The 27,968-nt window shown below is 36.8% G+C and overlaps 1 protein-coding gene across 2 annotated transcripts; it reads right to left on the bottom strand.

Moving 5' to 3' along the window:
- Nucleotides 1–11,057: 11,057 nt before the first annotated feature.
- On the bottom strand, nt 11,058–26,064 carry ppox (protoporphyrinogen oxidase). Of its 2 annotated transcripts, none has more exons than XM_016292395.1 (13): nt 25,963–26,064; nt 25,095–25,225; nt 24,040–24,174; nt 21,588–21,703; nt 21,376–21,508; nt 21,071–21,215; nt 20,122–20,315; nt 19,917–19,980; nt 19,476–19,594; nt 19,146–19,259; nt 17,774–17,923; nt 12,538–12,580; nt 11,058–12,445 (listed from the first exon to the last, which is right to left on the bottom strand). In XM_016292395.1, exons 2-13 carry the CDS (start codon nt 25,179–25,181, stop codon nt 12,312–12,314), a joined length of 1,434 nt encoding a protein of 477 aa, XP_016147881.1. In that variant the 5' UTR covers nt 25,182–25,225; nt 25,963–26,064; the 3' UTR covers nt 11,058–12,311. The 2 variants fall into 2 exon arrangements, with proteins under 2 accessions (XP_016147881.1, XP_016147882.1); XM_016292396.1 differs by having other exon boundaries at nt 25,095–25,203.
- Between the last annotated feature and the right edge of the window lie 1,904 nt (nt 26,065–27,968).

The following is a 27,968-nucleotide window of genomic DNA, read 5'->3' as shown; positions in this document are numbered from 1 at the left end:
AATACTTACATATTTTATATTACAAAAATATATTTGAATATTCTTTTAATAAACAAATAAATATTATATATAATAGATATTTTATATAACATATTAAAGATTAAAAAAATGATATATAAAATATTATAAAAAATAATATAAAGACTATAATGATTTTTAATCTATATTATATTGTACATAGCCCTAAATGAATATAAGAATATAAAATATACAAAATAATGCTTACATATTTCATATTTACATAACATTTTCAATATTATTTAAATAAGCAAATAAAATATATATTTATAATATATAGGCTATTAAAGATTTTTACAAATATTACATATAAATACTTCTCTACCAAAAGCTTCTTACACAGTCTTGACATCCTCTCGAGATAAAGCAGAATTTGTATCCAGCCTCAGCTGGAAAGGACCACCATACGATCTCGAGGAATGAATCTACCTTGAGTCTGCAGGACAGGTGATGAGTGACAGGACTTCTAATGGGCCAAGCGCGGCTTCTTCCTCACCTATCCACACAACTCCGCTCCACCCTTACAATTAATATCCACATCTATCAGTCACATCTCAGACAGGAGATGAGAACGGAAGGGGAAAATATAGCAATTATTACAGACCAATCAGTTTCAGGGATTGAAAAATTCAGTCCCTGTCGGGAAAAATGGGGTGAGGGGCTGGGGACAGTCACCAACGATCATGTATTCATTATGGGAGATGTTCCAGCGCCTATGAGCTCCATTAATATTTTAGCTAGTCCACCGCACAAGAGCATAGGCAAGAGAGAAAGAGATTTATACTCTGTCATAAACTGATCTGAAGCGCAACCCCCCACTCTGCAAAACAGTATAACTTTTTGATTAATTAAACTCCTGTGGATTACGAGTATGGCGACTGACTATGCTGCCTACCGAAGTGTGGGGTTTAAATGTCCTCCGCAGCCTTGCAGATAATTGCATTTGTAGGCAATAAGTCTTCGTTAATATTATGCGGAACATGGAACAAAACACTGGGAGAATAAGATACAGGTCCATTATTGCACAAAGACGAGGAGCGGCGAGTTGTGGGAGGTGAGCAGCAGTTCATGAACGATGGCAGACCCGAGGGCTTTCCTTCCTGAATTCGCCGCACTGATTGAACGTTTAAAACCGGCACCTCGAACGAAAACTAAAGCTCCTCCTGAGACCCCATCGTGCCGTATGAATTTCAAACAGGCATAACTACGCCTCCTGCTTTAATTACGGAACAATTTGGAGGCCTTTTAGCGTTCGACGGCAGTAAATGAAGCGCTTTTACGCTCTGCGCAATCAAGCCTGCTGTCGTTTTTCTCCTATATTTTTCATCATCTTCTAATGAGGCATCGAGGGAGGACCGTCTTGTGTTTCTGTCTATTCGCCTCATTGGTCGACCGCACTCTGGTTGACCGGAGGTCACACTCAGATGCTCCGTTTTGGTGCAAGGAAGTCCGCGTTGTGACAAGCAATAGGGGCAACAGGAGACCGCAGAGACCGCTGATGGACAGCTCGGCCTCCAGAGGAACTCTCTCAGGTGTAATGAACCTGCAATGGCACAATGACAGTTGCCAGATTAAATCACTGCGTATCATGGGAGGAAAAGGACAGCTTAAACGAAAGCAACACCTTGAGAGTATTATCCTGAAATATTTTCAAGCACTGTAAAAAATAGTGTCTGGGGCTGTGTTACAGAAACTTATGTTAATTCTTGATTTAAGATTTGAACATTTCTATTTCCTAAGTTAAATTAAATGAAAAGTAAACAGATTTTCTGAGGATGTTTCTTCAATGCGGCCTCTACTAAATAACTTCAGATTTACCTGATAATTATAATTATTATAATTTTTTGGTTTGCTTACTGTTATTAAGTTCTAAAAACATTCCAGAACAAATAATGCACCTCACACCCTTAAAGGTTCTTTAGGCGTAGATGGTTCCTTGAAGAACCTTTAACATCCATGGAATATTTCCATTTTAAAAAGGTTGTTTATAGTGGCAAAAAGGTTCTTTGGGATTATAATTTTGTTCTTCACACTAAGAAAAAATAGTTTTAATGTACTTTTCACTGAAAGGTTTCTTCAACCCTGTTTTGGAACTTTTACTTTATAGAGTGCAGTGCAGCTTTATAGTCAAACCAAAAAGTAGGCCTACAGTATCTGGATAACTGCATGTTTGAGGTCATATAGGCTTACACTGAAAGAATATTTTTAAATTAGATTTTAAATTATGCCCGCTTGACATTTAAGTTCAGTGAAGACATTTACAAAAATAATTGTTTTTTAAAAAATGTTTATGCTGCAAGGCCTCAACCAGCAATATGAGATGGCACAAAGTAAATCACAAATGGCTCAGTTTCAAAATCTAGTGAGCTGAACCTATATAGGCACCTGTCTTTTAAGGTGAAGTACTCAGTTTAAAATTTTGTTTAACTATTTTATCATTCATTTTAGCTTTTGAATGAAATTAGCATATTTATAATCAACAATTTGGCCAACCTTGCGTTCAGCTGGTTCTCTCAATCAGTCCAGCTGACAAGAGCCCAAAACCGCTCTAAAACCAGCAAACCAGATGAGCCTGACTTAGAACCCTCTTCTGAGGCTCATCTGAGAATCCATTCAACAATGAATGCTGCTGAGCACATAGCAATCAATCCTGGAGAAAAGCTTGTCACTGGATTATAAACAAGAAGGCAACAGTTCAGACGCTGACATCTATTTGTTTGGTAATGAAAGATGATTTTCTCTCTCTAAATCACATGGGGAAGAAAATCACTTTATCATCTTTGTATGTAGCTCCTGATGCGTGAATGTATTATAAAGATAAATCATCTCCGTTTGTCAAATGCTCTTCGGTGCAGAAGCTGCAATATATCAATACATTTGCTGTTAATGAATAGCTCAGAAAAGCATGTAAATTCAGTTAAAATAAAACTGTAAAGGAATATAGACACTTTAAACGATGCAGAAAGATGTGCATGTTCATTTGAGCATGATCAAGCTTTAGCTGGCCTACAGATAGCTTATCATTTCTGTGATATTTAAAGTCAACAGGAATGGAGAGAAGGGGTTAAAAGCAAGGTGGAATTGATCAGTCGAAAAGTATTAATTCTTTTATTAAAGAAATAAGCATTGAAATAACATGCATGTGTATTAAGTAACATGAATTAATAAGTAAATAGGGTCATTTCATGTTGGCATTTTGAGTGTTGATAAATGTCAAACATGTAAAAGGGACCTTTTAGAAATGGAATAAGTTGTGGATTTGAAAAATGTTTTGCATTTTAACTGACTACAGATTTAATGAGATATTCCTTTTTTTCAAATAATAAAAAAAAAGTATGTGTAGGAAGCAAACAGAACGGAAGTGGTGGAATGAAAAAGAGAAACAAGGACACAGGGGATGCATAGACATCTCTAAAAAAGAAAAAGAAAGGGCACCAGAGGGAAGAATAATAAAGAACAGAGATGAATGAAACTCTCTGGTGCACTGACAGGTGAAAATAACAGAGGATTGAGCTGAAACGAGAATAAAGAAAATCAGCCGTCTTAAGGTATCACGGCTATTTGCCAAACACTGTGGCGCTTTATAAATCATGAGATGAAGAGCAGTTTGATTGTTTTCCTTAAGGTGAGCCAGATAATGGGATTTCATGGGACATAATATTACGAATCTGAAGCGTACAGATATTTGGCAACGTACATATTCAGATACGGCTCATTAATAGTTCAGGTTTGCATTATGACATCATTGTTTACCATCTTACAGAAAAACAAGATGGAACTTTATTTAGGACAGTATTCAAAATCAGGCCTGCATGTGCTTTTATAAGCTTAAAAAGAAGCCAGGGATGATCTAACTGGCTGTTCCATGGGGATTTGTCATTATTATGCAAAGCGCTGCGTGCTATTGACTTAAAAGAGCATGTCAAAACACAAAAAAATCTTAATTATAATATTTTATTCTGAGAATGTGAAACTGAAGCCAAATGGTATTTTAGAGACATGGGGGTATTTAGTGACCCAGATTGAGCATGAAATATATGCAGACGGCAGGAGATTTCAGAGTCCACCAAACAGCTTTTATAATCATAATTATATGCCATTTGGTTTGTGATTTTCATACATTAGGAGCTCTTCACGAGTCGTTCTGTCAACAGAGGGATTGTGCTGCGGCCTCACAGAATGATATTAAAGGAGAAAAAGACAACTGACCCCATTTCTCAACAGTGCTGCCCCACGACTCTGCTCATGTGAGAGTAACAGTGATCATGCATATGGAGAACATGGAGGTGGCGAGCTGAAGATACTCACAAGGCAGAGGCAGACAGCGTGAAGTGTCAATTTGACAAATTGCTGTCCAGATTATTCTATAAATCAGAAAGCTTCTCAGATTTCCACAGAACAGAGATCACTGTAGTCCTAAAACCTGGAAGAGAATTAGCATATTCGAGCCATGGATTCCCTTGGGAAATTCCCATGGCAGTTATGGATTTATGAGTAAATTCAATGGATAGCGAAACAAAATTTAAATAGGTCTTCAAAAGTTACACACACAGTCAAACCTCTAATGTGAATTTTTGAAGCCATTGTTTTTTAAAAAGACATAAGCTGATAAATAAACACAACTACAAGTACATTACCTTTTAAAAGTTTGGGATTGGAGAGATTTTTGTGTGTGAACTAAATTTCTTATGTTTACCAAGTCTGCATTTATTTGATGCAGTAAATGCAATAATCATGTGATCTGATTAAAATTTTAAACAACTGTTTTCTATTTTTAATCTATTTTACATTACTCCAGTCTTAAGTGTCACATGATTTTCAGAAATCATTCAAATATGATGATTTGGTGCATGGTTTATCAGCAATATTGAACATTTAGAACAGCATTTTATGCAACTGATGAATTGGACAACCGTTGTAGTCCTTACAGCAACATGCTAAAGTACACAGCCAATAAACAAATAGGCACAACATATAGATTTGAGTTGAAATCATTTATTTCACAATAATGAGAGATATGGAAGCCCATTTCTACCTCAAAACAAAGTGTACATTAAGAAATTAACTCATTCTGAAATATATCAAGAAATAAAGTTATGAACGAAAAAGTCAAATTTGTTAGATATAAAGTCAGAGATATAAGAATCGCAATTATGAGAAATAAGGGAGCATTTGTAATATTTAATCTCAAACAGGGAGATATAAAGCCAAAATTATGAATTATAAAGCCCCACTGGAGGATATTAAGATCATATTAAGTCAGAATTATGAGAAACAAATTACAATTGTGAAAACAGCAATCTATGAAATTAACAGCTGCCTGAGATGCCAGTCAATTATACAGTTTAGTAGTAATCATCATACAACATTTTTTGTTCAAAAATATGCTGCAATTGACCAAGAGAATATTTTAGTATAGGCTAAGTATCAGTGCATTCTGCATCTGTTTTGCATTCTTCAAGCTGAATAAACAAACCAGGATAAAATTGTCTTAAGTGGCCCAGAAATAGAGGGACAAAACATCTCACAGCAAAACTGATGCCAGGAATCTTAACAATGCGGATTCTGTCAGGAGTTCAGCAGAAGACGGCTGCCAACCGCTCCATGGGGAATTTTAAAAGAGATTCCTTCACACATCAAATGACTGTCTAGCAATGCCAATGTGTCTCTTTCATGCTGTTCCATATTCTCTTTTACAACCATATGTTTCCTTTTTCCCAACGTTTTAGACATAACCATATGCTGTCCTTTTTTTATTATTTAAATTAAGGCACTTATGGGAAGGGTGGGCATGAAATATAACAATGATACATAACAGAACTGCAGATATTTGGATCACTGGCTTAGCTCTCCACATATACAACAAGGACTTTCATGATCTAGGGCCACGTTCACACAGCGAGTCCTTAATTTGGTTACGTTCACACACAGTTCGGTTATTTACGGGTGTGACAACCGCATTCTGTAACCGAACTAACACCTGTAAATTTTCAGGGCTCACAACTGCATTCTCGGAACACACACGCTGTGTGAACAGAACCAGACTGGACAACTAGTTGTCTGTCACGTCATAGTGCGAGAGAAAGCCGCTCTGCGCACAAACGCGCGTTTACCGTATACAGGGCCCTAGGCGAAATCTCTATGCCCCCCCAGTCACATTCAAATTGGTTGTCATAGTAACAACACTAAATTGTGGAGTTCCACAAATCTGAATGCATTATTTGTAAATTGACTGTTAAGATAAACATTTTGCACAAATTATTATCTGTAATATCATTGTGTTGCCACTAGATGCCTGTGTAACAATACCTATGCAACAATCCCTAGTGGCTAAGACATTGCACATAATTTACACATAAATCACACATAAATTAATTTTATTACATTTTGATTTGGATACTATATACTATACTACTACATATTGTTTAGATATTATCAATGGCTACTTTTTTGTCTTTATCTGTTTTTTGTTCAATTTTTTTGTTGTTTCTTGAAACATTGATTTAAAGTGTCAGTTATTGCATTATTATTTCAGTCAAACCTATAAAACCCCTTTGTTACCCCAAACTACATATAAAAGCTTTATCAGTGGCATAAAAGTAACCAATGCAGCTACTTAATCATTTGCTACTCATTAACGCGTTAACGTCCCCTTTAAATAACGTGACGCTCTGCCCTCTGTGACGCTGCTCCCATTAAGCGCTGTTGGAAGTGAATGAACTGATTCAGCATTTCGACATGCATTTAACTCGACAAAGTGGTCTAATAAAGGATGTATTGATCTCGTGAATTAGGGAATTTTACCATACAAATATTTTTTAATTGGACAAAGTTTATATGGGAATATTACATGACACGCTGATCCTTTAACAATGCATTGGCGCAAAAAACGCACACCTTTTGGACAAATCTGCCACAAATACTGCCTAAACAAAATACTGATTTTGTGCACTTTATTTACTGTCCCAATATTTTAAATTGGCCTTTGAACTTAGCTTTATTGCATGGCAAAAAAAAAGCGTTACTTTGCCAAAGCACTGACAGAGCCCACTGTGTCATCTGAACGTGTAGATCCCGTCAGTTTTCCACCGTAGCCGCTCCCGTCAGTTTTGTGTTCTGCGCGCGATTCAAATGGTCCGCTCTCCACCAAAATGTAAAAGCTGCTGTTGGTTAATGAAGATTTGACAAAAGAACTCGCGGCTCGATTGGAGTCTTGTCGTGTCAGAAAGTGATACGACTTTCAGTTTTATGCACGTCGCCATCTTTGAATTGACTTTGGTCACTGTCGCTATGGTTACTGGTAAGGAATAAGAGCTTGACTCCCGTTGCACGTTCATACAGAAAGTATTCTAAACACAACTGTAAGCTGCTGTGTGAACGTGACATTTCGAGACTCACACCTGTAAAGAAACTGCGGTTGTCAATCCCAAAAACTGACAGCGTGAACGTAGTTAGTTTAACGGTAGGCTACGTGTTCATATCGAAAATAGCCAATTGGGTATGTTGGAAAAGTAACGTTACTGCATTGTTTTAGTGCACAGAATCTAATTTGAAACTTCCATTTTTATATATTGTTACTTTCAATAAGAAATAAATACTCTTTAATATTCGAAAATAAATGCCGTTTTGGCGCTCTTTGATGTTACGTGACAGATCGCCTCAGTAGTGATGGGAAGTTCGGCTCTTTTCAAAGATTCGGCTCTTTTGGCTCGGCTCCCTTAGAAGAGTCGGCTCTGACGCCTCCCAAATGGCTCTTTATTTAGTATCACCCTGAACCTTCTATTTTAGCCCTATTTAGCAATTGCGAATGGTTTGTGTGTTGGTAAGCAGTTTTCATAAAAGACTAATTTTTCAGCATTTTTTTCGTTACAAAAAAAATACACAGATACTATTAATAAACATTTAAATAAAACTTTAATTGAACACAGAACCACATCAAACAAATAAATAAAGGCAAAAGTCTTAGCATTAAGACACTTTAGTCAGGTTGGCATTCAGAAATATCAGATGCCTCAGCTTGGATGTGCTGATGCGATTTCTCCTCTCTGTGATTATTTGTCCTGTTTATGAGAAGACTCTCTCTGAGGGGACCGATGTTGCAACAATGCAGTGTCTTGCTACCTTAACCAACGCGCTTGCGTTTTATTCCGGCTCCCCTGTCTCTCTCTGTCGCTCTGTGTACCTGGCCTGTACCACTAGACTCGCTATCTTCAAAGCTTGTGTCCCCATTCCTTCTTTCACATAATGGTATGATCCTAGTCTGTCCTCCCATGTGATTAGCCGCATATGTATTTTTTTTTTGTAACAAAAAACTGCATAAAAATAAGGCTTTTATGAAAACACTAAATAAAAAATTGCTTACCAACACACAAACCATTCACAATTGCTATACTCAGGATCATCGGGTGTTTCGGCCTTTAAACACTTTACACCCTCACGCTGAGGCCGGCTCGCTTGGACGATTGGCCTAAAATAGAAGGCTCTGGCTGAAGATTCGGTTCTCCCCGACGGGAGTCGGCTTTTCTCGTTCGCTACAAAGAATCGGCCAACCGGCTCGTTCGCGAACGACACATCACTACGCCTCAGTTCAAACGGCAGCGCAGAGCGTGAGTGAACACAATAATGTTCCTCTTTCATACTACAGGAAATAAACATGAATGAACATCTCATGTCTCATGTAATCGCTCATTTAAGAGTTTTAACCACATAAATATGTCAGTAAAACAGCTTGTAAACAAAATGTCAGGATACTTACATTTACCTCAGTCAAGTCATTCGGTGTCCGCAACTCGTTTGTTCACTAGAGAAATGAACTTGAGAAAGAGCATTTCACTAAATATTAGCATATTCATTAAATTACTTAACCTGTTTGTGATGCCTTTATTATTTAATGTGTTCAACAACTAATATACATTTTATGATTAGATTTAGAAATTAATAGTAAATCCGCCTTATGTGCAATTTACATGTTTACATACTATTTTTTAAATTTGAGTGTTGATTATTAGGCTATATAATCTGGCTTCAAAAGCGGCCACTCAACTGAGACTGACCTGCTCTCGGTTACTGAAGCCCTGAACTGGCAAGAGCAGCTTCCAAATCCTCAGTACTCATCTTGCTGGATCTGTCTACTGCTTTTGACACAGTTAACCACCAGATTCTCCTGTCCACCCTCATGAAGATGGCATCTCAGGAACCACACTCCAGTGGATCAAGTCTTACCTCTCAGGTAGGTCCTTCAGGGTGTCTTGGAGGGGTGAGGTTTCTAAGTCACAACTTCTTGCTACTGGAGTTCCTCAAGGCTCAGTGCTTGGACCATTCCTCTTCTCCATCTACATGTCGTCATTAGGATCTGTCATTCAGAAGCATACTTATCACTGCTATGCTGATGACACTCAAATCTACTTCTCATTCCAACCAGATGATCCGACGGTAGCTGCTCGCATTGCAGCCTGTCTGAGAGATATTTCTAGTTGGATGAAGGACCATCACCTTCAACTCAACCTTACTAAGACAGAACTGCTTGTGGTTCCAGCAAACCCATCGTTTCATCACAGCTGCTCTATACAGCTGGGTTCATCAACCATAACTCCTTCCAAGACAGCCAGAAACCTAGGAGTTGTGATCGATGATCAGTTAAGCTTCACCGACCACATTGCTACAACGGCCCGGTCCTGCAGATCTGCCTTATACAACATTAGGAAGATTAGACTCTTCCTGTCAGAGCAAGCCACACAACTTCTTCTCCAAGCTCTTGTTCTCTCCAGACTGGACTATTGTAATGCTCTCTTGGCGGGCCTTCCCGCATGCACTATCAAGCCTCTGCAACTGATCCAGAATGCAGCAGCGAGAGTGGTCTTCAATGAGCCAAAAAAAGCTTACGTTACTCCCCGCATCAAATTCAAGGTACTGATGCTTGCCTACAAGACCACCACTGGCGCTGCACCAATATACCTAAACTCGCTGGTTCAAACTTATGCGCCCTCCAGAAGCTTGCGTTCTGCAAGTGAACGGCACCTTGTGGTGCCATCCCAAAGAGGCACAAAATCACTCTCACTGACCTTTTCCTGGACTGTGCCCGGCTGGTGGAATGACCTCCCGATCTCAATTTGAACAGCTGAGTCTTTAGCCATTTTCAAAAAACATCTAAAGACACATTTTTTTTGCCAGCACCTGGCCAACTAATACTAGAACTTACCTATTCTTTTCTATTATTTAATAATAATAAAAAATAAAAAACTAGCTACGTGTACTGTGCTAGACTAACTGAGACTTGTTATGGCACTTGTATATTGTTGTTCTCTCGTTGGTCTGATTGCTTCTATTGTTCTCATTTGTAAGTTAAATTAATCAGATTTTACATTTCAAACATAGTGTTTGACCATGCAAAACTGGGTTGCTGCTTAGGTGAATTGAGTGTTTTCGGCACGTTGCTAGGTGGCATTCTGGTTCTGCAAAAGGCTTGGGTTCTACAATGTAAATCTATGGGATTTTTTGCATTATTTATCGTAAATCCAATCGAAAAAGTAATCACACACTTCTCTTCAACAAGTATTGATGTTCAAAATTGCAGCGGTGTGAGCCAGACAGGACAGGAAATCACTTAAAATGTGCGAATTACGAAACCAATGAGGAACAATACATTTCAAGGTTGCTGGCAGGCGCAGCTTTCTTTGTCTGTGTTTGACGGTGTGCCTTCTGTCAAATAACTTTCCAACTGAGCTGTCAACAGACCCAGAGGTGAAAACAACAGAAGCATGTCATTGCAAACAATAATTTTTCAAGGTGAATTTGCCATTTGTCAGATAATGGTTTCAGGGGGTGGGCTTGTGTAATTTGCACATTAAATATTTCAGTTATGTTCTGTTTTATTAATGTTAACTCCTGTTTAGCTGCAGGCTTCTTTGCTTTAAACTGTACAGGCACTCCTAGTTGAATTTACTGTCTTTTCATTAATGGATAGAAGTTATTAAAGAATTTAACCACATTACACACAACAAACCAAACACATCTCATTTATTTATCATACTCAAAGAGCCATTGCTCTGAGACAATCACACAAAAACATGATAATTTATTAAGCGGTTGTCAGAAAAAAATCTTTCATGGAATTATTGCTGAGTTACATACTATACAAAAAGTCCCATTCACCATAAGCACCTAAGGCCGAAAACAGCACAATCAGTCTCCATTGCTAGTGGATCCATAATGTAACAATGCAATATAAAATTGCATTCACTGATGTCTCACAATTACTGCATGTAAAAGGCAAAAAGGCACACCTGTGCATTTCTGTGATAAAACATCATCACAAATTGAAGCTGCGTGACCCATTAAGAGAAATGCTTTGCAAAGCATCGGTGTGTGAAACAAATGGCTCTCAAGCACCAATTAAAGGTCTGGTTCTCTGAGTAATAGTAAACTTAAAAAAAAAAAAAGTCAATGACAACGCAGATGGTCACAGCCATTACCAATCTGCTGCTTGGCTCAAATGCAAAATATAAGTTGTAAATTTGCCATTGAAACCACTTCAGTTTAATGGTGTGAAATTTTCAGTGCAAAATGTTTTTTAGTGCAGCCTGATCTAATGGCACTTCATCTCAGCCTAGTCCAAACACCTGAAAACCACCACCTTCTTTCAGACAAATGGAGGAAATGGTTGAAAATATACTATTTCAAAAATCTGAGTCTACCCCTAGCCATTTTTGATAGGTGCTGAGGTAATGTGAATGAAGGTCAGAGTAACCTTTCCTAATGCAAGAATGAGTTCTGGTGAGATACCAGTAGCAATTGACAATTTCACAGCCCAAGATGTCAAACTTTGATGAAAATGACTGATGAAAATGTATAATATTCCTCATCCAAAGTTCAATTTCACCACAGACAAACATAAAAGAAAACATTTAATTCATGCACCACATGGGCACAGTCAAATTCTACAATTATTTGGCTGCAATTAACTGATAATACTGGTAAAGTTAATTATGGGTGACTAATTTTTCACTGAAAAAAGAGAAATATTAAAATTTAGGGATGTTTAAGAAAATGTCAAGCCAATAAATTACAAAATATTTTCACTCTTATTACCTTTCAGTTTTATTTCTGAAGTCAATGTATCTTCTTTGAAGGACATTTAGATTTTAATGGAAAACAAAACATGATATATCAAATTATACTAATAGTGATTTTTTAAACATAGTGCATCACCAAACAATTGGATGTAATCTTCTTGATTTCCATTCTGGGTTCAAGTAAAGCATGTTGTTCATATATTAGTGATTCCTTCCCAGGAATCATGTTTTCCCAATGAGACCCTCAGCTGCAGTCCGCCCACTAAATATAACATCATTGACAGAGACACCATCGTAGGACGCTCCCGCCAGTGTAAGGGGCAGATTGTGGTTGCTGATGTATTGCCTCATCTTTTCTGAAAATAAGAAACAGCACACACAACTGTCCCTCATTTACATGACTTGGGGGAAGGATAGTGGAATGAGTTTGGGTGATTAATAAACTCACCAAGTCGTTTCCAGTGTCCTAAATGATACTGCGGAATGCAGTTCTGAAAAGAGAAATCGCATAGATAAAATTATTTAATAACAGGAATGACAGAGCAGAGAAAAACACAAAAGAAATTACATTCATTAATCAAAAAAAAAAATCTTTCAGATATGAGATTCCAGATAAAGTAGCAGCCCGAATATCTCTTCTCTTTGTGAGAGTGTATAAGGGTAATTAAACTGTTCAAAAGACAATGAGACAATGTAGCATGAAAAAAAAAATGTAAGAGTATGTGTGTGTGGGCGCAGTAAGGTGGAAATTTTCTTCTTGCTCTATGACCACATAATTAAGAATAAGTCAGTCAGAAATGAAGTAGAGCAGCTAGTTGCTCCTCTCGCCCCCCCAATGCCAGTCTGTCATCTCCGGCCTGAAACGAGTGACCCTCCCGGAGCCCTCCTGCCACAGCGGCGCTCGCTTCTGTTCTGCTCACTGAACTCCCAGAACCACAGAGATGGAGGGCAGGGGTAATGTTTAAAGAAATGGACCATCTGCCTTGATTTATGTCAGAACAGAACCCCAGAGAGACGACTGAGGGCATCTGGTGGCTGTGAGCTCCATAAAGCTGATGCTGTGCATGGCTGACTCAAGCCAGAGCTTGGATAGTAAAGATTTTTTGGCCGTTCTTCAAATGAATGTAAATTAATGGAGCCATATTCTAGACTTTTGTAGCAATTTAATTTTCTTCACAGATCCACCAAAGTTCAACCAAAAACTGTCAAATTTAGTTTTACACAAATGTTTTACACCCTTTCTCTGACCCGGAGAATTACACTGGCTATTTTTGCATCTTTAGGAATTACATGCATAAATGCTTTGTTATGATTGACTCAACACTTTATGTAATGAACAGACTCTTACTTCAAAAAAGTAATCCATAATACGTGCTCCTTAAACAAAACCTTTTTATATAAAACATACATATAAATATATTTAAAAAATATATATAGCTAAAATGTATAGTATTTAAAAAATATTATTATTATTAGTAGTAGTAGTAGTAATTGAACATTGACATCTTTATTTCACGTTTGCCATTTCATAATAGCAATAACCAACTCAAGGCTATGTCTACAGATATATTCACATATCTATAAAACAAACAAAAACACATATTATTGGGTCCCACTTTATATTAAGTGGCCCTAATACCCATGTACTTACATAGTAACTAGATGTGCACATATGTAACCCCAGTGTAAGTACACATTGGTACATAGTATCTACAGCTGTAATGGTTGTGTAACTACACATATGTAACAACCCACTGAATGGTATGTGTAAATACAGATGTGCAACAGGACATTGGTAACAACACTTTTTGGTAAAGAAAGTGTTACACTTTATATTAAGTGGACAGTTCCTGAGGAGTTACCATGTACACTGGTATTACAGTGGTGCACCAACTCCACCAACTTGAGATCCAACTCTTCCCACTTTACATATCCATAAGCCTACCCATTTCCACCCCCTGGATCCCATTTCCACCCCTAAACCTACCCATCTCCACCTCCTGGATCAAACTGTTCCAATTACTCTTATACATATTGTTGTTACAAAATGTAGTTATATATGTCCTGTTACACATTTGTACTTACACAAACCATTCGGAGGGTTGTTACATGTATGTAGTTACATAAATATTACAGCTCTAGATACTATGTACCAATGTGTACTTACTGTGTTTACATACTACATACACATCTAGTTACTATGTAAGCACACAGGTATTAGGGCCACTTAATATAAAGTGGGACCGTATTATTATTATTAGTTATATTAATATATATCACATCACATATCTATCCCAAAATTCTTTATTTTTTTTTACAAGATTTTACATATAAAATGTATAGAAACATTATAAACAAAATGTACAACCCCAATTCCAGAGAAGTTGGGACGTTTTGTAAAATGCAATAAAATCAAGAATCTACGATTTGTTAATTCTCTTTAACTTTTATTTAATTGACAAAAGTACAAAGAAACGATTCACAAAGTTTTCACTGACCAACGTAAATGTATTTTGTAAATATGAACTAATTTAGTTTTTGACGACTGCAACACATTCCAAAAAAGTTGGGACAGAGGCAAAATAAAAGTCAAAAGCTTTAGAATATCCACGTTAAATTGTTTTGAAACAGTTCACAGTAAGCAGGTGAATTGGTAATAGGTCAAGGTATCATGTTTGAGTATAATAGGAGCATCTCAGTCTTTGCAAGCAAAGCTGGATCATGGCTCATCATTTTGTGCCAAATTTCATGAGAGAAGTGTCAAACAAATCAAAAATCACATTTCGCAATGCTAAACTAAAAAGAATTTAGGTCTTTCACCAAGTACCATACATAATATTGTGAAAAGATTTAGGGAATCCAGAGAAATCACAGTACATGTAGGTCAAGGCAGGAAACCTCAGTTGAATGTGCTTGACCTTTGAGCCCTCAGTTGGCCTTGCATAAGAAACCGTCATGCTGCGGTGTTAAATATAGCCACATGGGCTTAGAAGTACTTCAGAAAACCACTGTCATTTACCACAGTCTGCTGCTGCATCAAGAAATGCAACTTGAATATCTGTTACTCTAGGAGAAAGCTATACATCAATTCTATGCAGCGATGCTTCTGGGTTTTCTAGGCCAGAGCTCATCTCAGATAGTCAAAAAGACAGTGAAAATGTGTGCAGTACTCAGATGAGTCCACAGTTCAACTTGTTTCAGGAAAAATGGATTTTGAGTTCTCAGTCCCAAAGACCAAAGGGACCATTCAGACTTTCATTAGCGACAGAAGCAAAAGCAAATGTCTGTCATGGTATGGGGTGCAGCAGAGCAAAGAGCATGGGTGACTGGTTTATGTGCGAAGGTACTATTGACATGGAGGCATATATTGGGATTGTACAGAGATATATACTGCCATCAAGATGATGTCTTTCATGGGAAGTCCATGGTTATTAAATCAAGACAAAAATGTAAATGAAAATGTATGACCAGTCATGAAAAGGAGAATCAGACAACGATGATCACAGACTGCTGAGCTTCTGAAGTCTTGTATCAAGCAAGACTGGACAAAAATTTTGCTTGCAAAACTTTAACAATTAGTATCCTCAATTCCCAAACAATGAAACATTGTAATTAAAAGTAAGGTTGATGTGACACATTGTTAAACATGCCTCTGTCCCAACTTTTTTGGAGTGTGTTGCAGCCATCAAAATTCAAATTTGTTCATATTTACAAAATGCATTTATGTTGGTCAGTGAAAACTTTGGAAATCTTTTCTTTGTACTTTTGTCAATTAAATAAAAGTTAAAGAGAATGAACAAATCACAGATTCTTGATTTTATTGCATTTTACAAAATGTCCCAACTTCTCTGGAATTGGGGCTGTATTATTACTATTATTTATAATTTATAGAACATTGACACCAATTTTCCACCATTTCATAATAGCAACAACCAACTTCAGGGTATATTCACAGATTACATTATACCATACATACATACATGTTTATACAATTTTTCATATTTTTCTAAATTACAGTTTATGAAAATGTAAGACCATGAATATGTATATGTAACAATTTAAATAACAGTGGTTCCCTAGCAAAATAATAATATATTTTAAATAAATTTATTTCATACTAAGTATAGTTTGAATCTATTAACATATTTACTGACAAATCCCTCGAGACTTACTGATACAAAAATTATAATTAAACTTTATTTGGGGTACTATTGACGAAGATTGTATGATTTTTGATTAATATCAGTATTTAAATGCCAAATGTTTAAAGTGTACCTGAAGTATACTTGCAATAGTTCCACTTTAGCACAATCAAATACACTTCAGTATATCTTTATCTTTTTATTTCAACCAGGCTCATTCAAAATACGTGCCTCTAAAAACATTTCTGCAGCACCGTTATTACGTACCTTACTGCACATTTCGCGGCAGTTTCAAAGGTCCAGTGAGTGGCGCTAAAACGCGGGTTCAATACGTGACCCTGGCACGTTTTGTTACGTTGATATTGGCACGTATTTGCTGTGTCTGTATTACGTTGCTTCAGGTACGTATTGCGGTGGTTCATAATTCAAATATCCGAGGAGTGTCGCTAAAAGTTAATGCTGTATCGTGTTGGAAATATCCCCTACACCAAACCGAACCCTAAACCTACCCGATAGTGTTAACAAATGCAAAAGTGATATAAAAATGCATTTGTTGATGTAGCCATGCTATTTTAACTTCCTTATGTGGATTTTAGTTGTTTTGTTGAACCGTAGTTTGATGGGGTTCGTACCGAAGCTGCAAAGCCGACCTCCATACGTCATCCGCCCAGAACTGCTTCCCTTTACAACAGTGAGCGCAAGCTACATTAAAGTGATTATTAAGTTTTGAATATGGATATTTTTCTTACAAAAACGCACCAATTCACTACAGAAGGCCTTTGTTCACCCCCTGGAGCCGTGTGAGACACTTTTTTTTAATGGATGGGCGCTTTTTATTTAACTTGTTTTGGACTGACGCATGCAACACCAGCTGAGTGCCATGAAACAGCTTGAAAGATCAAAGACAATTTTTAATATAACAACGACTGGATTCGTCTGAAAGAAGAAAGTCATATACACCTAGGATGACTTGAGCGCAAGTAATTTATGTGCTAATTTTCATTTTTGAGTGAACTAACCCTTTAAGTGCAACGCCGTATCGCGTGAGCTACCGAGCAAACTTACTGAATTTGAAAACTCATGCATATGAAGCTGGATATGTGACGCTAACCTTCAAATGCACCAGTTTTCAAATCTCGCAGCATCTTAAAATTGTTTTGAATTCATAACATAATATTCCTCAAGTAATCGAAACTGTGAACCTGCAAATCATACTTTGTGTGAAAAGGAATAAAAGTTGTGGGAGTTTTACTGCCTCTAGTGTTCATTTCAACTGGAAACTGCAGCGATTCATATGAATAAGAACGTTTTTTGAGTTTTGCTGAAATGTAGGTAGAGGCACGTATTTCCAATGAGCCTATGTCGTTTTATTTTATACTTGCATATATTTTATAATATCGATAAGCTACTCAAGGCCATGTTTACAGAGAATGTGGGGTTTTTAGGCACACCGCTTTGCATAGAACACACCTCACCTGTTGTAAAATCACTGTAATGCACAGCCTCAATGGCTTTTTGCGTTATTTAAACACATAGTCTCACCTTGTGTAAAGCGACGCAGCTCCATACAGGTTGAGAGTTTACGCCCAGGTGAGAGGTCACAGCCTGGGTGGCTCGATCCAACAGCGTCTGCTTCGTCACTGAATCAGGATGACCAAACGTCTGCTCAAACCACGCGCCCCCCATCATCACCTTCATTCAAACACACACACAAACTGCTAGTAATTACACTAGAAAATAACACCATTCACAGAAATGGCTACGGTCATGATAACAGCTGGATCATCCTCATAACATCCACTCACATGACGGATTCCCCAGCTGGAGGGAGTTGCATTATGTTATTCAGGTTGCTAACACTGCTCAAAGCATATTTCAGCTCCTCTAATGGCACTCTGAATCTAGAAGTTTTTGGCCTCTCGACTATATAGATGTTTTCAAGCAGGGGAAAAACAACATGTTCTAAGCAAAGGACATCTAACTATTAAATTAATAATGATTTAAGTGGGTGAGAAATTAATAATGCAATGGCAATTTTTGTTGTTGTGAGGACCACAGAGTACCGAAGGCTATTTTTATTACCGCATGTAATATGTTCCTAAAAGGGGAAGGGAGAAGAATTCATGTCAGAGACTCACAAATCGCTGATGGGGCTATTGGTTTAGAGACGCATCTCTCCAGAGACCTTTGAGAGCATCAGGTTCATTTTCTAAACCGGCAAATATTCACCAATGTGTTTTTAATTTTGTTTATGTATTTTTTCTTTATTTTTAAAAGTGTTACTTTCATTTAGCCAGATTTCCTATTTTTAGCCTTGTCCCCACCTAAATGTTTTAACTTTTATTTTATAATAAAAATAATAAAATATTTTATAATAAACATTTCACAATAATATCCTATCAAACCTACAAAATCATAATTTTGTGGATAGTGTGCAATAAACTGTACACTACTGCTCAAAGGTTTGGGGATGGTAAGATTTTTGAAAAAAATTTTTTTATTTGATCAAAATTGCAAAATAAATAAAATAATTAAATAAAAAAGTGAAATAAGACTGCAATTTAAAATAGCGGTTTTCTATTTTAATATATTTTAAAATGTGATGTGATGACAAGGCTGAATTTTCAGCACCATTACTCCAGTCTTCTGTGTCACAACATGATCCTTCAGAAATCATCCTAATATGCTAATTTGATGCTCAAAAAACATTTATTATTATCATCATTGTTGAAAACAGTTGTGCTGCTTTACTTTTTGCGTTTGACTATTTTGTAACCATGTAAAAGTATTTACTGTCACTTTTGGCAAATTTAAGGTGTCTTTGCAGAATAAAACTATTCATTTCTTACAAAAAAAAATCTACTGAATGTAGAAGGTAGAAAAAACCTTAGTGTATATGAGAGGTCAGTCTCACCGTCAGTCTAGTGGTCAATCCTCCACTCCGATTGTGTTGTGGAAAGGGAACAGAATCGTACACCACCCCCAACAGACCAGGATCTTCAGAGGAAGGCACCAAATGTCCAAAGCCCTGAAATATTTAGAGCATGTGCACATATACAAACACACTCAATATTAAAAATGCCTACACATGCATAAAGTGCTTTGATGTATGTACAGTTAGGAAAGATCTTCCAGGCAATGAGAATATGAACTGAACAAAACAACCAGACTTGAGTATTTAATGGTTTAGGGGCCTACATTATTTTTTGTCTCATGTATTTAAAATCACTGAGTGAAGTCTTACAGTAAAAGGAAGGATGAAGCCTTCATATTCCAAATTCACCACAGCGACATTTACAGAAGCGATGGATCGCAGCTGTTCGGACAGGTGTTGAGCAGCTGGGGGCAGCACAGAGGCCAATTCTGGTTAAATAAATAAAAATACATAAATTCATGTAAAAATCTACTTTCTATTAATAGGCATGTTGTCTGGGTAGAGAGCAGTGTGTGAACCTACAGCGCCACAGCAATAGTGATCACACTTAACTTCAGTTGGGATCTCGCTATGTGAATTGAATGTGAGAATACACACAGTAAATGTAAATGTAAATTTCTATTGGACTTTTTTCAGCTTGTATCAATCATTAAATAAACTCACTAAATTAGACTTAAAATGAAGCAAACAAATGTTGTGTACCAGAATAGGAAACATTGGAGTACACCACTGTAAAATGAGTGAATTTACCTGATGCAGGTAGCGTAGAAATCACATGATCAGCTTTCAAAGAGATGCCATCATCTAGTTTGATCTATTTAAAATATATATTTAAAAACTAGTTAAACAACACTCAGTTTCTTCATCTTAACTGATGGACTAAAAGATATTGAGTCAGTCCTTCTAGGTTGAATGTCAAAATATGTTATGTCTTTCTGCTGGGCCATCATCTCACCTCCCAGCCTCCACCGTTCATATTCAGACTCTTCACTTTGGCATGATGATGAAGCTCCACTCGTTCTCGTCTCTTCAGCATGTCCTCCAAGGCCTCTGGGAATGCCTGCATGCCTCTTTTAAGAGACCATTGAGTCCAGGACTCTTTAGATGCTCTCTTTGCCAAGTCAGAAGGGACTACTTTAGGACCACCTCCTTACATAATATGAATACAAACAAACATTAATCAGTAACACTTTCTATGAAATCTGATTAATTATGCATTGTAAAAGGTATATTAAAGTATTTATAATAAACAACAAAATCCTAAATCTATTAAATAATTATAAACATAAATTATCCATAAGTAATTGCAATCATGATTATGATAACATCTTAATAAATAATTACCTATTAATGATAAACAAATATAAAAAAATATTTTCCCAACATTTTTCAATTAAAAAAAAATTATGCATTACGGTTTTTAAAGGTGTAACCATGAATATTTAAATATCATAATGTCGTAAAACGTAATGTCATCATTATATGCGAATTGCGAATACAATATTAACAGTTGCTATAATGGATATATATTTCCATTCAATTGATAATACATTATATAGCGCTACATTAAATTGATCAAAAGTGACAAAAAAATTTCAAACAATTTTTAAACTATTTAGCAACACGTTTTGTAAAAAATATAAATAATTATTTTGTTGTTGTTATTTTTTTCAGTATTATTGTTAATGATAATTATTATTATATTATTATTATTATTGTTAATATACAGTATATAGGCCAAAAGGATTCACATTTGTCTTAAACATTTAGCTGAAATGCTCCTTAAAAGAAGCAAATATAAATTTAAAGTCATATTAACGCATTGCACGGTGGCAAAAAAGAAAGTACAAAAACAGATTAGGTGAACACTAGGTTTACGCCTACTGGCCCTTCTGCGCCCTCACCTGAACCCATCAGCATGCCCAGCACGATGGAGCCCCGAGACCGCTCTGCTTCATAAAGAGGTGGAAAGCAGGACCGTACACTCAACTGTCTGCTGTCTCCAGCAAAAACTCCTCTACACAGGCTGTCTATGGCTATATCAGCCAACTGCACGGAGAGAGACAATCAGGTGGCCTGAATCAGTTTCAGATTCTCTCCTGTCGCTACACATTTGAGACTGATTTGTCATTACAGCAAAGCACGTCGTACAGGACAAGGACAGCATGGGTCGTTTAACAGGTCATTGAGTCTCCATGCTAGTTCTCACCTCAGAACCCATTCGTCTGGACACAAACGCATGCACAGATTCATCTTCCTCTGTCCCTTTCCTGATCAGTACCTCCTTCAGAACGCTCTGAATTATGGGTCGAGAGAAAGGAGGGATGGTGCGGATAACCCCACTAGAGGAAAGGAGAACAAGATAAGGAATATTTATGAATTCAAATAGGTAACTGCACACAGAGTGGAGTTTCTTCTCACCCTGGTCCCGATGGCATCTTGTGCAGCTGTCCCTTCACATACAGGAAACGGTTCTTAGACGCCACATGATCCTTTGTAACAGGCAGGATTTCAGACTCAAGACCCAACTCAGAGACCTGCACAAGAAAACAATAACTAGAATATTCCTTCTTCATAAATATGAGCATTAATCTTTAAAAGCCTGAGGAAAGGTACATTGTAAATACAGTCTTTTCTGTCTTCTGGAATGCAGTTTCACTCTTCCTCAAGGTACTTCAGGTAAATCCAGTGGTGGACAGTAACGGAGTAGTTTTAATTCGTTACTGTACTTAAGTACATTTTTCAAGTATCTGATTTGATTCTTTTCAATGAACCTTTTAAATCGATTCACAAATCGCACCATTCATTCATGAATTAGAATGAACCGATTGCAGCTGATTCAAATGAACCGTTTAGTGCGAGTCTCCAGTAAACTGAATTCACAAGTAAGAACCGCGCTGCTAAAAGTAAGTTACTAATGTCGAATTTTAGGATTAATTATAACTGAAAATCATATTTAGGTCAAAACTGTCAGTTGTTTGTGAACTAAATCTGCTGTAAAGGGTGATCTATTTAAGCCCACTGAAATGCTTGAATGCAGACACATCAACATCAGTGTCTCTGTTTTCATTATGAAAATATAATTATATTTTCCTTAAAATGTTCTTCCTAACTTCAGGCCTTATTCTCATGTCATATATAACTGTGATGTTCTGCAAAACAACAAGCTTTAAAACACTTTTTTCTTACTGGTGAAAATCAGATGGTCAAATCTGTTTTCTCTCAGGTACATGTAAGCTTCATAGTGAACATTACTACATCACTCTCGTCAATGTAGTCCATATCAACAACAAAAATATATCTTGACTCCATTTAGTGGTTATTTTGGGAAAATCCCAGGTATTTTGAGCAGTAGGATTATAAAAAATATGTGCTAATATAAAATTAAATTAAGTCCAAATGTTCACGCAAAGAAAGAAGGCGTAACTTTTATTCTTGCTGTAGTATTGTTGCCGCCGCCGCCATGTCGTGAAGGCGCTGTGTGCTTCGTTGTGAAAGCGAAACTACTTTGTTTGGCCTTCCAAAAGAGGACGATATCGCTTCGTCATGCCTGAAGCTGATCCGTGCTGAGGAAATACTTCAACAATATTATGCCGGATCGGCTTTCACCGTGGACGAAGCTGAGTCCAGCCCGGGGTCGTCACATGTGGTTGCCGCAGGCATCACAATATGGTAAGGGACATAACATTTCCGTCACACGCTTGAGGAATTTGGCCAATCACAACGCACTGGATAGCTGGCCAATCAGAGAACACCTCACTTTTTCAGCCCGGTGAGCTTTGTAAAAATCGATGCGTTTCAGAAAGGCGGGGCATAGAGGAGAAACAATAACGTACAGTATGTGGAAAATAATGTGTTTTTTTAACCTTAAACCGCATAAACTCATTTCATTACACCAAATACACAAAATAATGTTCTTTTTAGCATATGACCCCTTTAAGGAAATTTAAATAATAGTAGGAATAAACAGAGGTTGAATGATATATAGCATTGGCATAGCACCGTCTTTAGTTACTGCAATCTACACTACAAACATTTGAGGTAAGTACGTTTTTATCATTTTTAATTATTTTATTTAGCAAGGACATATTAAATTGGTCAAATGTGACAGTAAAAACATTTATTATGTTATTACAAATTAATAGTGTTCTTTTGAACTTTCTATTCATTAAAGGATCCTGAAAAAAAAACTGTATCACGGTTGATAACAATACAAAATGTTTCTTCAGCATATTAGAATTACTTCATAAATAATGGCTGCTGAAAATTCAGCTTTGTCATCACAGGAATAAGTGACATTTTAAAATGCATTATTATAGAAAACAATAATATAACTTTTTTTTACAGCACTTCCTATAATAGAAAAAAATCCTAAGGAAAAAAGGGGGGAAACTATTTCTTTTTTATTTTCTATATTGTTGGCTTTTACTATAATTTGTGATATTCTTCATTTGTTAGGAAGAAAGCATCTGCTAATGACTATAAATGTATGGTGGCCCTCTTGTGGCTATGCCAAGGAACAACAATAACACTGGCCAAAACCAACATCATCTCAAACTGAGTGATATTGAGAAATTCTTATAAAAAGACTAACTCAATTCTAACTCAATTCTTGTATAAAGTCGACTGAAAATTAATGATAATATTCAATTAAATTTTCCTTCTGAAAATAATACTTGATTATGTTGATACATATGAGCCATGAGAGTTACAGTAATTTTTACAGTACAGGTACAACCCAACGTTTTTGTTAAGTTGGTGGTAACTGATTTTCCAAACCAATTATAATTACATGAATGTGATCATGTGAATTTAAATTCTAAAATTCATATAGATACCTCCATGGCCATTTACATAAATTCAATATGCATACCATATTCAAAGTGTTCCGGCCGACAGCACCTGCAGGTCGCACCCCTCGTGGTCCCTGTTCAAACACGGCCCCATCATCTCTCCGTATGGAGCTCAACCAACCCCCACATCTCCCAGATTTCTCCAGCAGTACGATCTACATCAGCAGAGGTGGAGTGTGGTGTACAGTGTTAGAGGACATTTGTTATTATTTTGACTTAAAATGTGTGCTGCTGACCTTCATTACTAATGTAGCAATGAAAGCAGATCTACTGAATCAAAATTTCACATTAAAAACCAGCAACAGCTTCAGCAGCAGTGACCTTCATTGCTTCATCAACGATTACAAGCTGTCTAGATCCCGAGGCTTCAAAGCAGCTCTGAACCATGAGAAATGCAGGAGGGAAAGTTTATTTGCTTTTTAGGAAAGTTGAGTCTGTGGTGGTAAATTAACGGTTTTCAATTTTGACCAAAATTATTATTCTTGTGTACAAATTAAAATATGAAAATGAAGTTAAGAAGTTCAACTAAATGTTCTACATTAATTCATTATGCGACAAGAGGCTCTTGGCATGAGAAGAACCCTGATCTAAATGATAAAAACACTAGACACAGTAAAAGATGGATTCAATTTTGACGAGCCTTTTATCTTAACATTTATAACTACCCCACTGTTTAAAAGTTTGGGGACAGTAAGATTTTTTTGAAAATAAATGACGCTTTTATTCTGCAAGAATCGGAGACAGTGAAGACATTAATAATGTTACAAAATATTAGAATAACATTTGAATGATTTCTGACACAGAAGACTGGACTAAGAGCTGCTTAAAATTCAGTTTTACCATCACAGTAATAAATTCTATTTTAAAATACATTAACATAGAAAAGACTATTTATAATATTGTAATAATATTTCACAATATTTACTGTTTGTTTTTGATCAAATAAATGCAGCCTTATAGTGAGCATAATAGACATCTTTCAAAAACAAGAATCTTACCAATATCAAACTTTTAAATGGTAGTATGAATGCAGACTGACTAAAGATTTTATGGAAATTATAAGTGGATACTGTACCTTGGAAACATTAGGACTCTTGCTCAGATGATGACAGGCCGACAGACCCCCAATCCCCCCACCAAGCACTGCTACGACCTTCTGCATTCAGCTCCAAACACTACCACACCTGCAACAAGACTGACCAAAGTCTAAAACGACAAAGATCGATCAGCGAGTTCATGAGTAAATAATATAACAAGTATTATTATACTAAAGCTACTGATAACGCATGCAACCTGTCCTTTCCTGATCCAAGAAAGAAAATAAACATTAAAGCTGAGCCAAATTCAGCTACTTGGTCATAATGGATACTGAACGCATCTCTGACAGTTAACTAGACTTGAAAGATAATAATTAGGAAGGAGGGTGTTCAACAATGGTGTGGTGCCCAGTGGGCTCAGATGGGAGTGACAGGGTGGTGGCCCCTGATAAGGTGACTCTGCTGTCATTTATCATATTCAAAGAAAAGAGGGAAGAAAAATGTTGTCCTCCAACACCAACTGGCCATTATCTGTTAACTGGACAGAGTTAGGCTTAAATCTTAACATATAAATATATATGTCGAGTGACAAAAATATATTGAGGCAAGTCTGACAGCATATCTTACATGATGGTAACATCAGAGTCTCATTATAAAACAGAAACACGACTATACATCCTGAAAATAACACGTATTTCTTGTAGCTGCTTAGAAAGATAAGACAAATAAAAAATTAATGACAATGTTTGCAGACTTTCTGACGTACTTCACTTTCCTTTGCTGACACAGAGTATAAGCTGGAAGACAAAATGTGGAAGCGTTTGCCTAAAACCCAAAACAACTGCTAACTTCTAATATACTAAATATAAAAGACATTCATAAAAATTGAGTAAAAGCATTTTTTACCTGCATATAATTGTATAATTTGGACAACACAGCTTCTGCTGTTAGTTACACAAGCGTCTTGTGTAGTAGTGAAGCGACAAGCGAGCGGCAACAGTAAAGAGAAAAGAGTACGAGTGTGTCAAAATAAAAGTCCCATCCCGTTTCTGCACTTGTTTACTCAGCATGTAATGGAATACTCAACCACTAGATGACAGAAAAGACCATGCCATTTTCCTAGGATAATAAGTAACCGTTTTCTTGCCTTTTACTAAATCGTTGTCTTTTTCAGTTCAAATGACTGCCACAGATGTGTTGCATTTTGTTATGTCTAAACACAAAGCGCAAATATATAATATATATGCATTTGACATACATGTATGACATACATTATACATTTGTCTCATATAGATTTTGGAATAAAATTGAACACATCTTTGCTGCTTTTTACTTATTTATTGCTATTCTTATACTTATTACAATTAGGTTGACAAAATACACTTTTGCATCATGGTGGACTGTGGGTGATTTTCAGTTTAATAATTAAACCCCCCCTAGTTGCATTAATTGTACAGAATATTAATGTTTTTCTGTGATCTATGAAATACAAATATGTAAAAAAGAGAAAATGTGAGAAGCAAAACTCTGACACAGAGTGTGTGTGTATTAGGTTTCACTAGCAGGCCATACTGTCTTTGTGTCACTGAGAAGCTAATGGACCGTGCTAATTTAATCCCATGTGACACAAAGAGGCCCTGGAGCTCCCTGCGGTTCAAGAGACGGCCCTGTTGCTTTTGGTATTGCGGAGGCCCCTCTGACCACACGTCGTTGTTCTTCACACTCACACATACCTCGGCTCTGGGGTTGTAGGGGTACTTACCATAATAAAGAACTTGTCTTGAGCTGTGTAAGAACTTCATAGATGTTGTTACCCAAAACACATTACTTCATAAATGGAGATCAGGTTCGGCAGATTGGTCGTATTTCGTGAGCATGTGGAAAGTAGCTTGGTAAATGAAGTCCTCATGCAGTGGACCTGCTTTGAATTTTAATTCATGTAAAGCTCTTTTAAATTTCATAAACAAATTTGTCATGGATTGTCTTCTGTGTTTCCTTGCAGGCTTTTAGTGTGTCACTCACTTTGCACTGGACCATGTGGTAGCGTTCATTCGTTTTCTCAACCTGTTTACCACGCTATAAATTACAAAAAGTGCATGAGTGCAAAAACAAGAGGTGATCTGTTTAAAAGTCTGATTTATTGTTTGCAGAAAAAGGTTTTCTAAACAATCTGCCGATGATCAATTCCCAAGGGATGTTAATTCTTCTTAGCTCAGCGACCATCTTATTTGGAGAAACATTCGCTGTGCATTTCATGCATTATAGTACAGTGCTTTTAATTAGTGTTAAGAGAATGGCTTCTCCTGATCTAATTACATTCAGCTGATACTACATATTAACTATCTGAGCACCATTTTATTAAGATAGTATAAAAGTCTCAATTTTTACAGTGTTGATCAAGCACCACGAGGACAACTAAAGCATGACTCCTTATGCTGGTCATAGTCTCTGCTCAGAGTGCATGGCATGTCCTTGCGAGGTCCTCCTGTGGATGATTGCAGGCAGTGAGCGTGTGCTGATGGGTCTGTAGAAGGGAGACTCATACACACAATATTTACAGTCCTCCCATCTCACCCTGTGCTTTACCCTGCCGTGCGCTGGCGATTTGGCCACTTTATGGAGGAACACGTCATAGTGGACTAACGGGTTGGACTTGGGTAGGATTTTGGCATTTTTGGGAAGGTGAAGTTCCATGTCAATTGTCATTCGTCCCTGGAAAGAGAAGACATGCAAAGACAGGTGCACAAAGCACATTTCCATTGGTACACAATACAAGCAATACATGACCATCTTTCCTCCAATCAAATTAGTGTATAGTTTATAAGTGAATCATGAAATTCATCATGAAAGCTGTTAAAAACGTCACATTTCATGCCAAAAAAAACCCAGCAACACAGAAATTATAAAAATTT

Source organism: Sinocyclocheilus grahami, unplaced genomic scaffold (genome assembly GCF_001515645.1).
Source record: "Sinocyclocheilus grahami isolate Dianchi unplaced genomic scaffold, SAMN03320097.WGS_v1.1 scaffold285.1, whole genome shotgun sequence".
Classification (NCBI taxonomy): domain Eukaryota; kingdom Metazoa; phylum Chordata; class Actinopteri; order Cypriniformes; family Cyprinidae; genus Sinocyclocheilus; species Sinocyclocheilus grahami.
This window is presented reverse-complemented; position numbering and strand designations above follow the sequence as displayed.

Excerpts from the sequence above, each read along its gene's own strand:
- ppox (XM_016292395.1), bottom strand. The coding sequence starts at position 25,181 with ATGCAGAAGGTCGTAGCAGTGCTTGGTGGGGGGATTGGGGGTCTGTCG. Across the intron at positions 19,981-20,121 it reads TGAACGGTGGAGGCTGGGAG|ATCAAACTAGATGATGGCAT; the intron begins GTGAGATGATGG and ends TATTTTAAATAG. Across the intron at positions 12,446-12,537 it reads AGGACACTGGAAACGACTTG|AAAAGATGAGGCAATACATC; the intron begins GTGAGTTTATTA and ends TCTTATTTTCAG.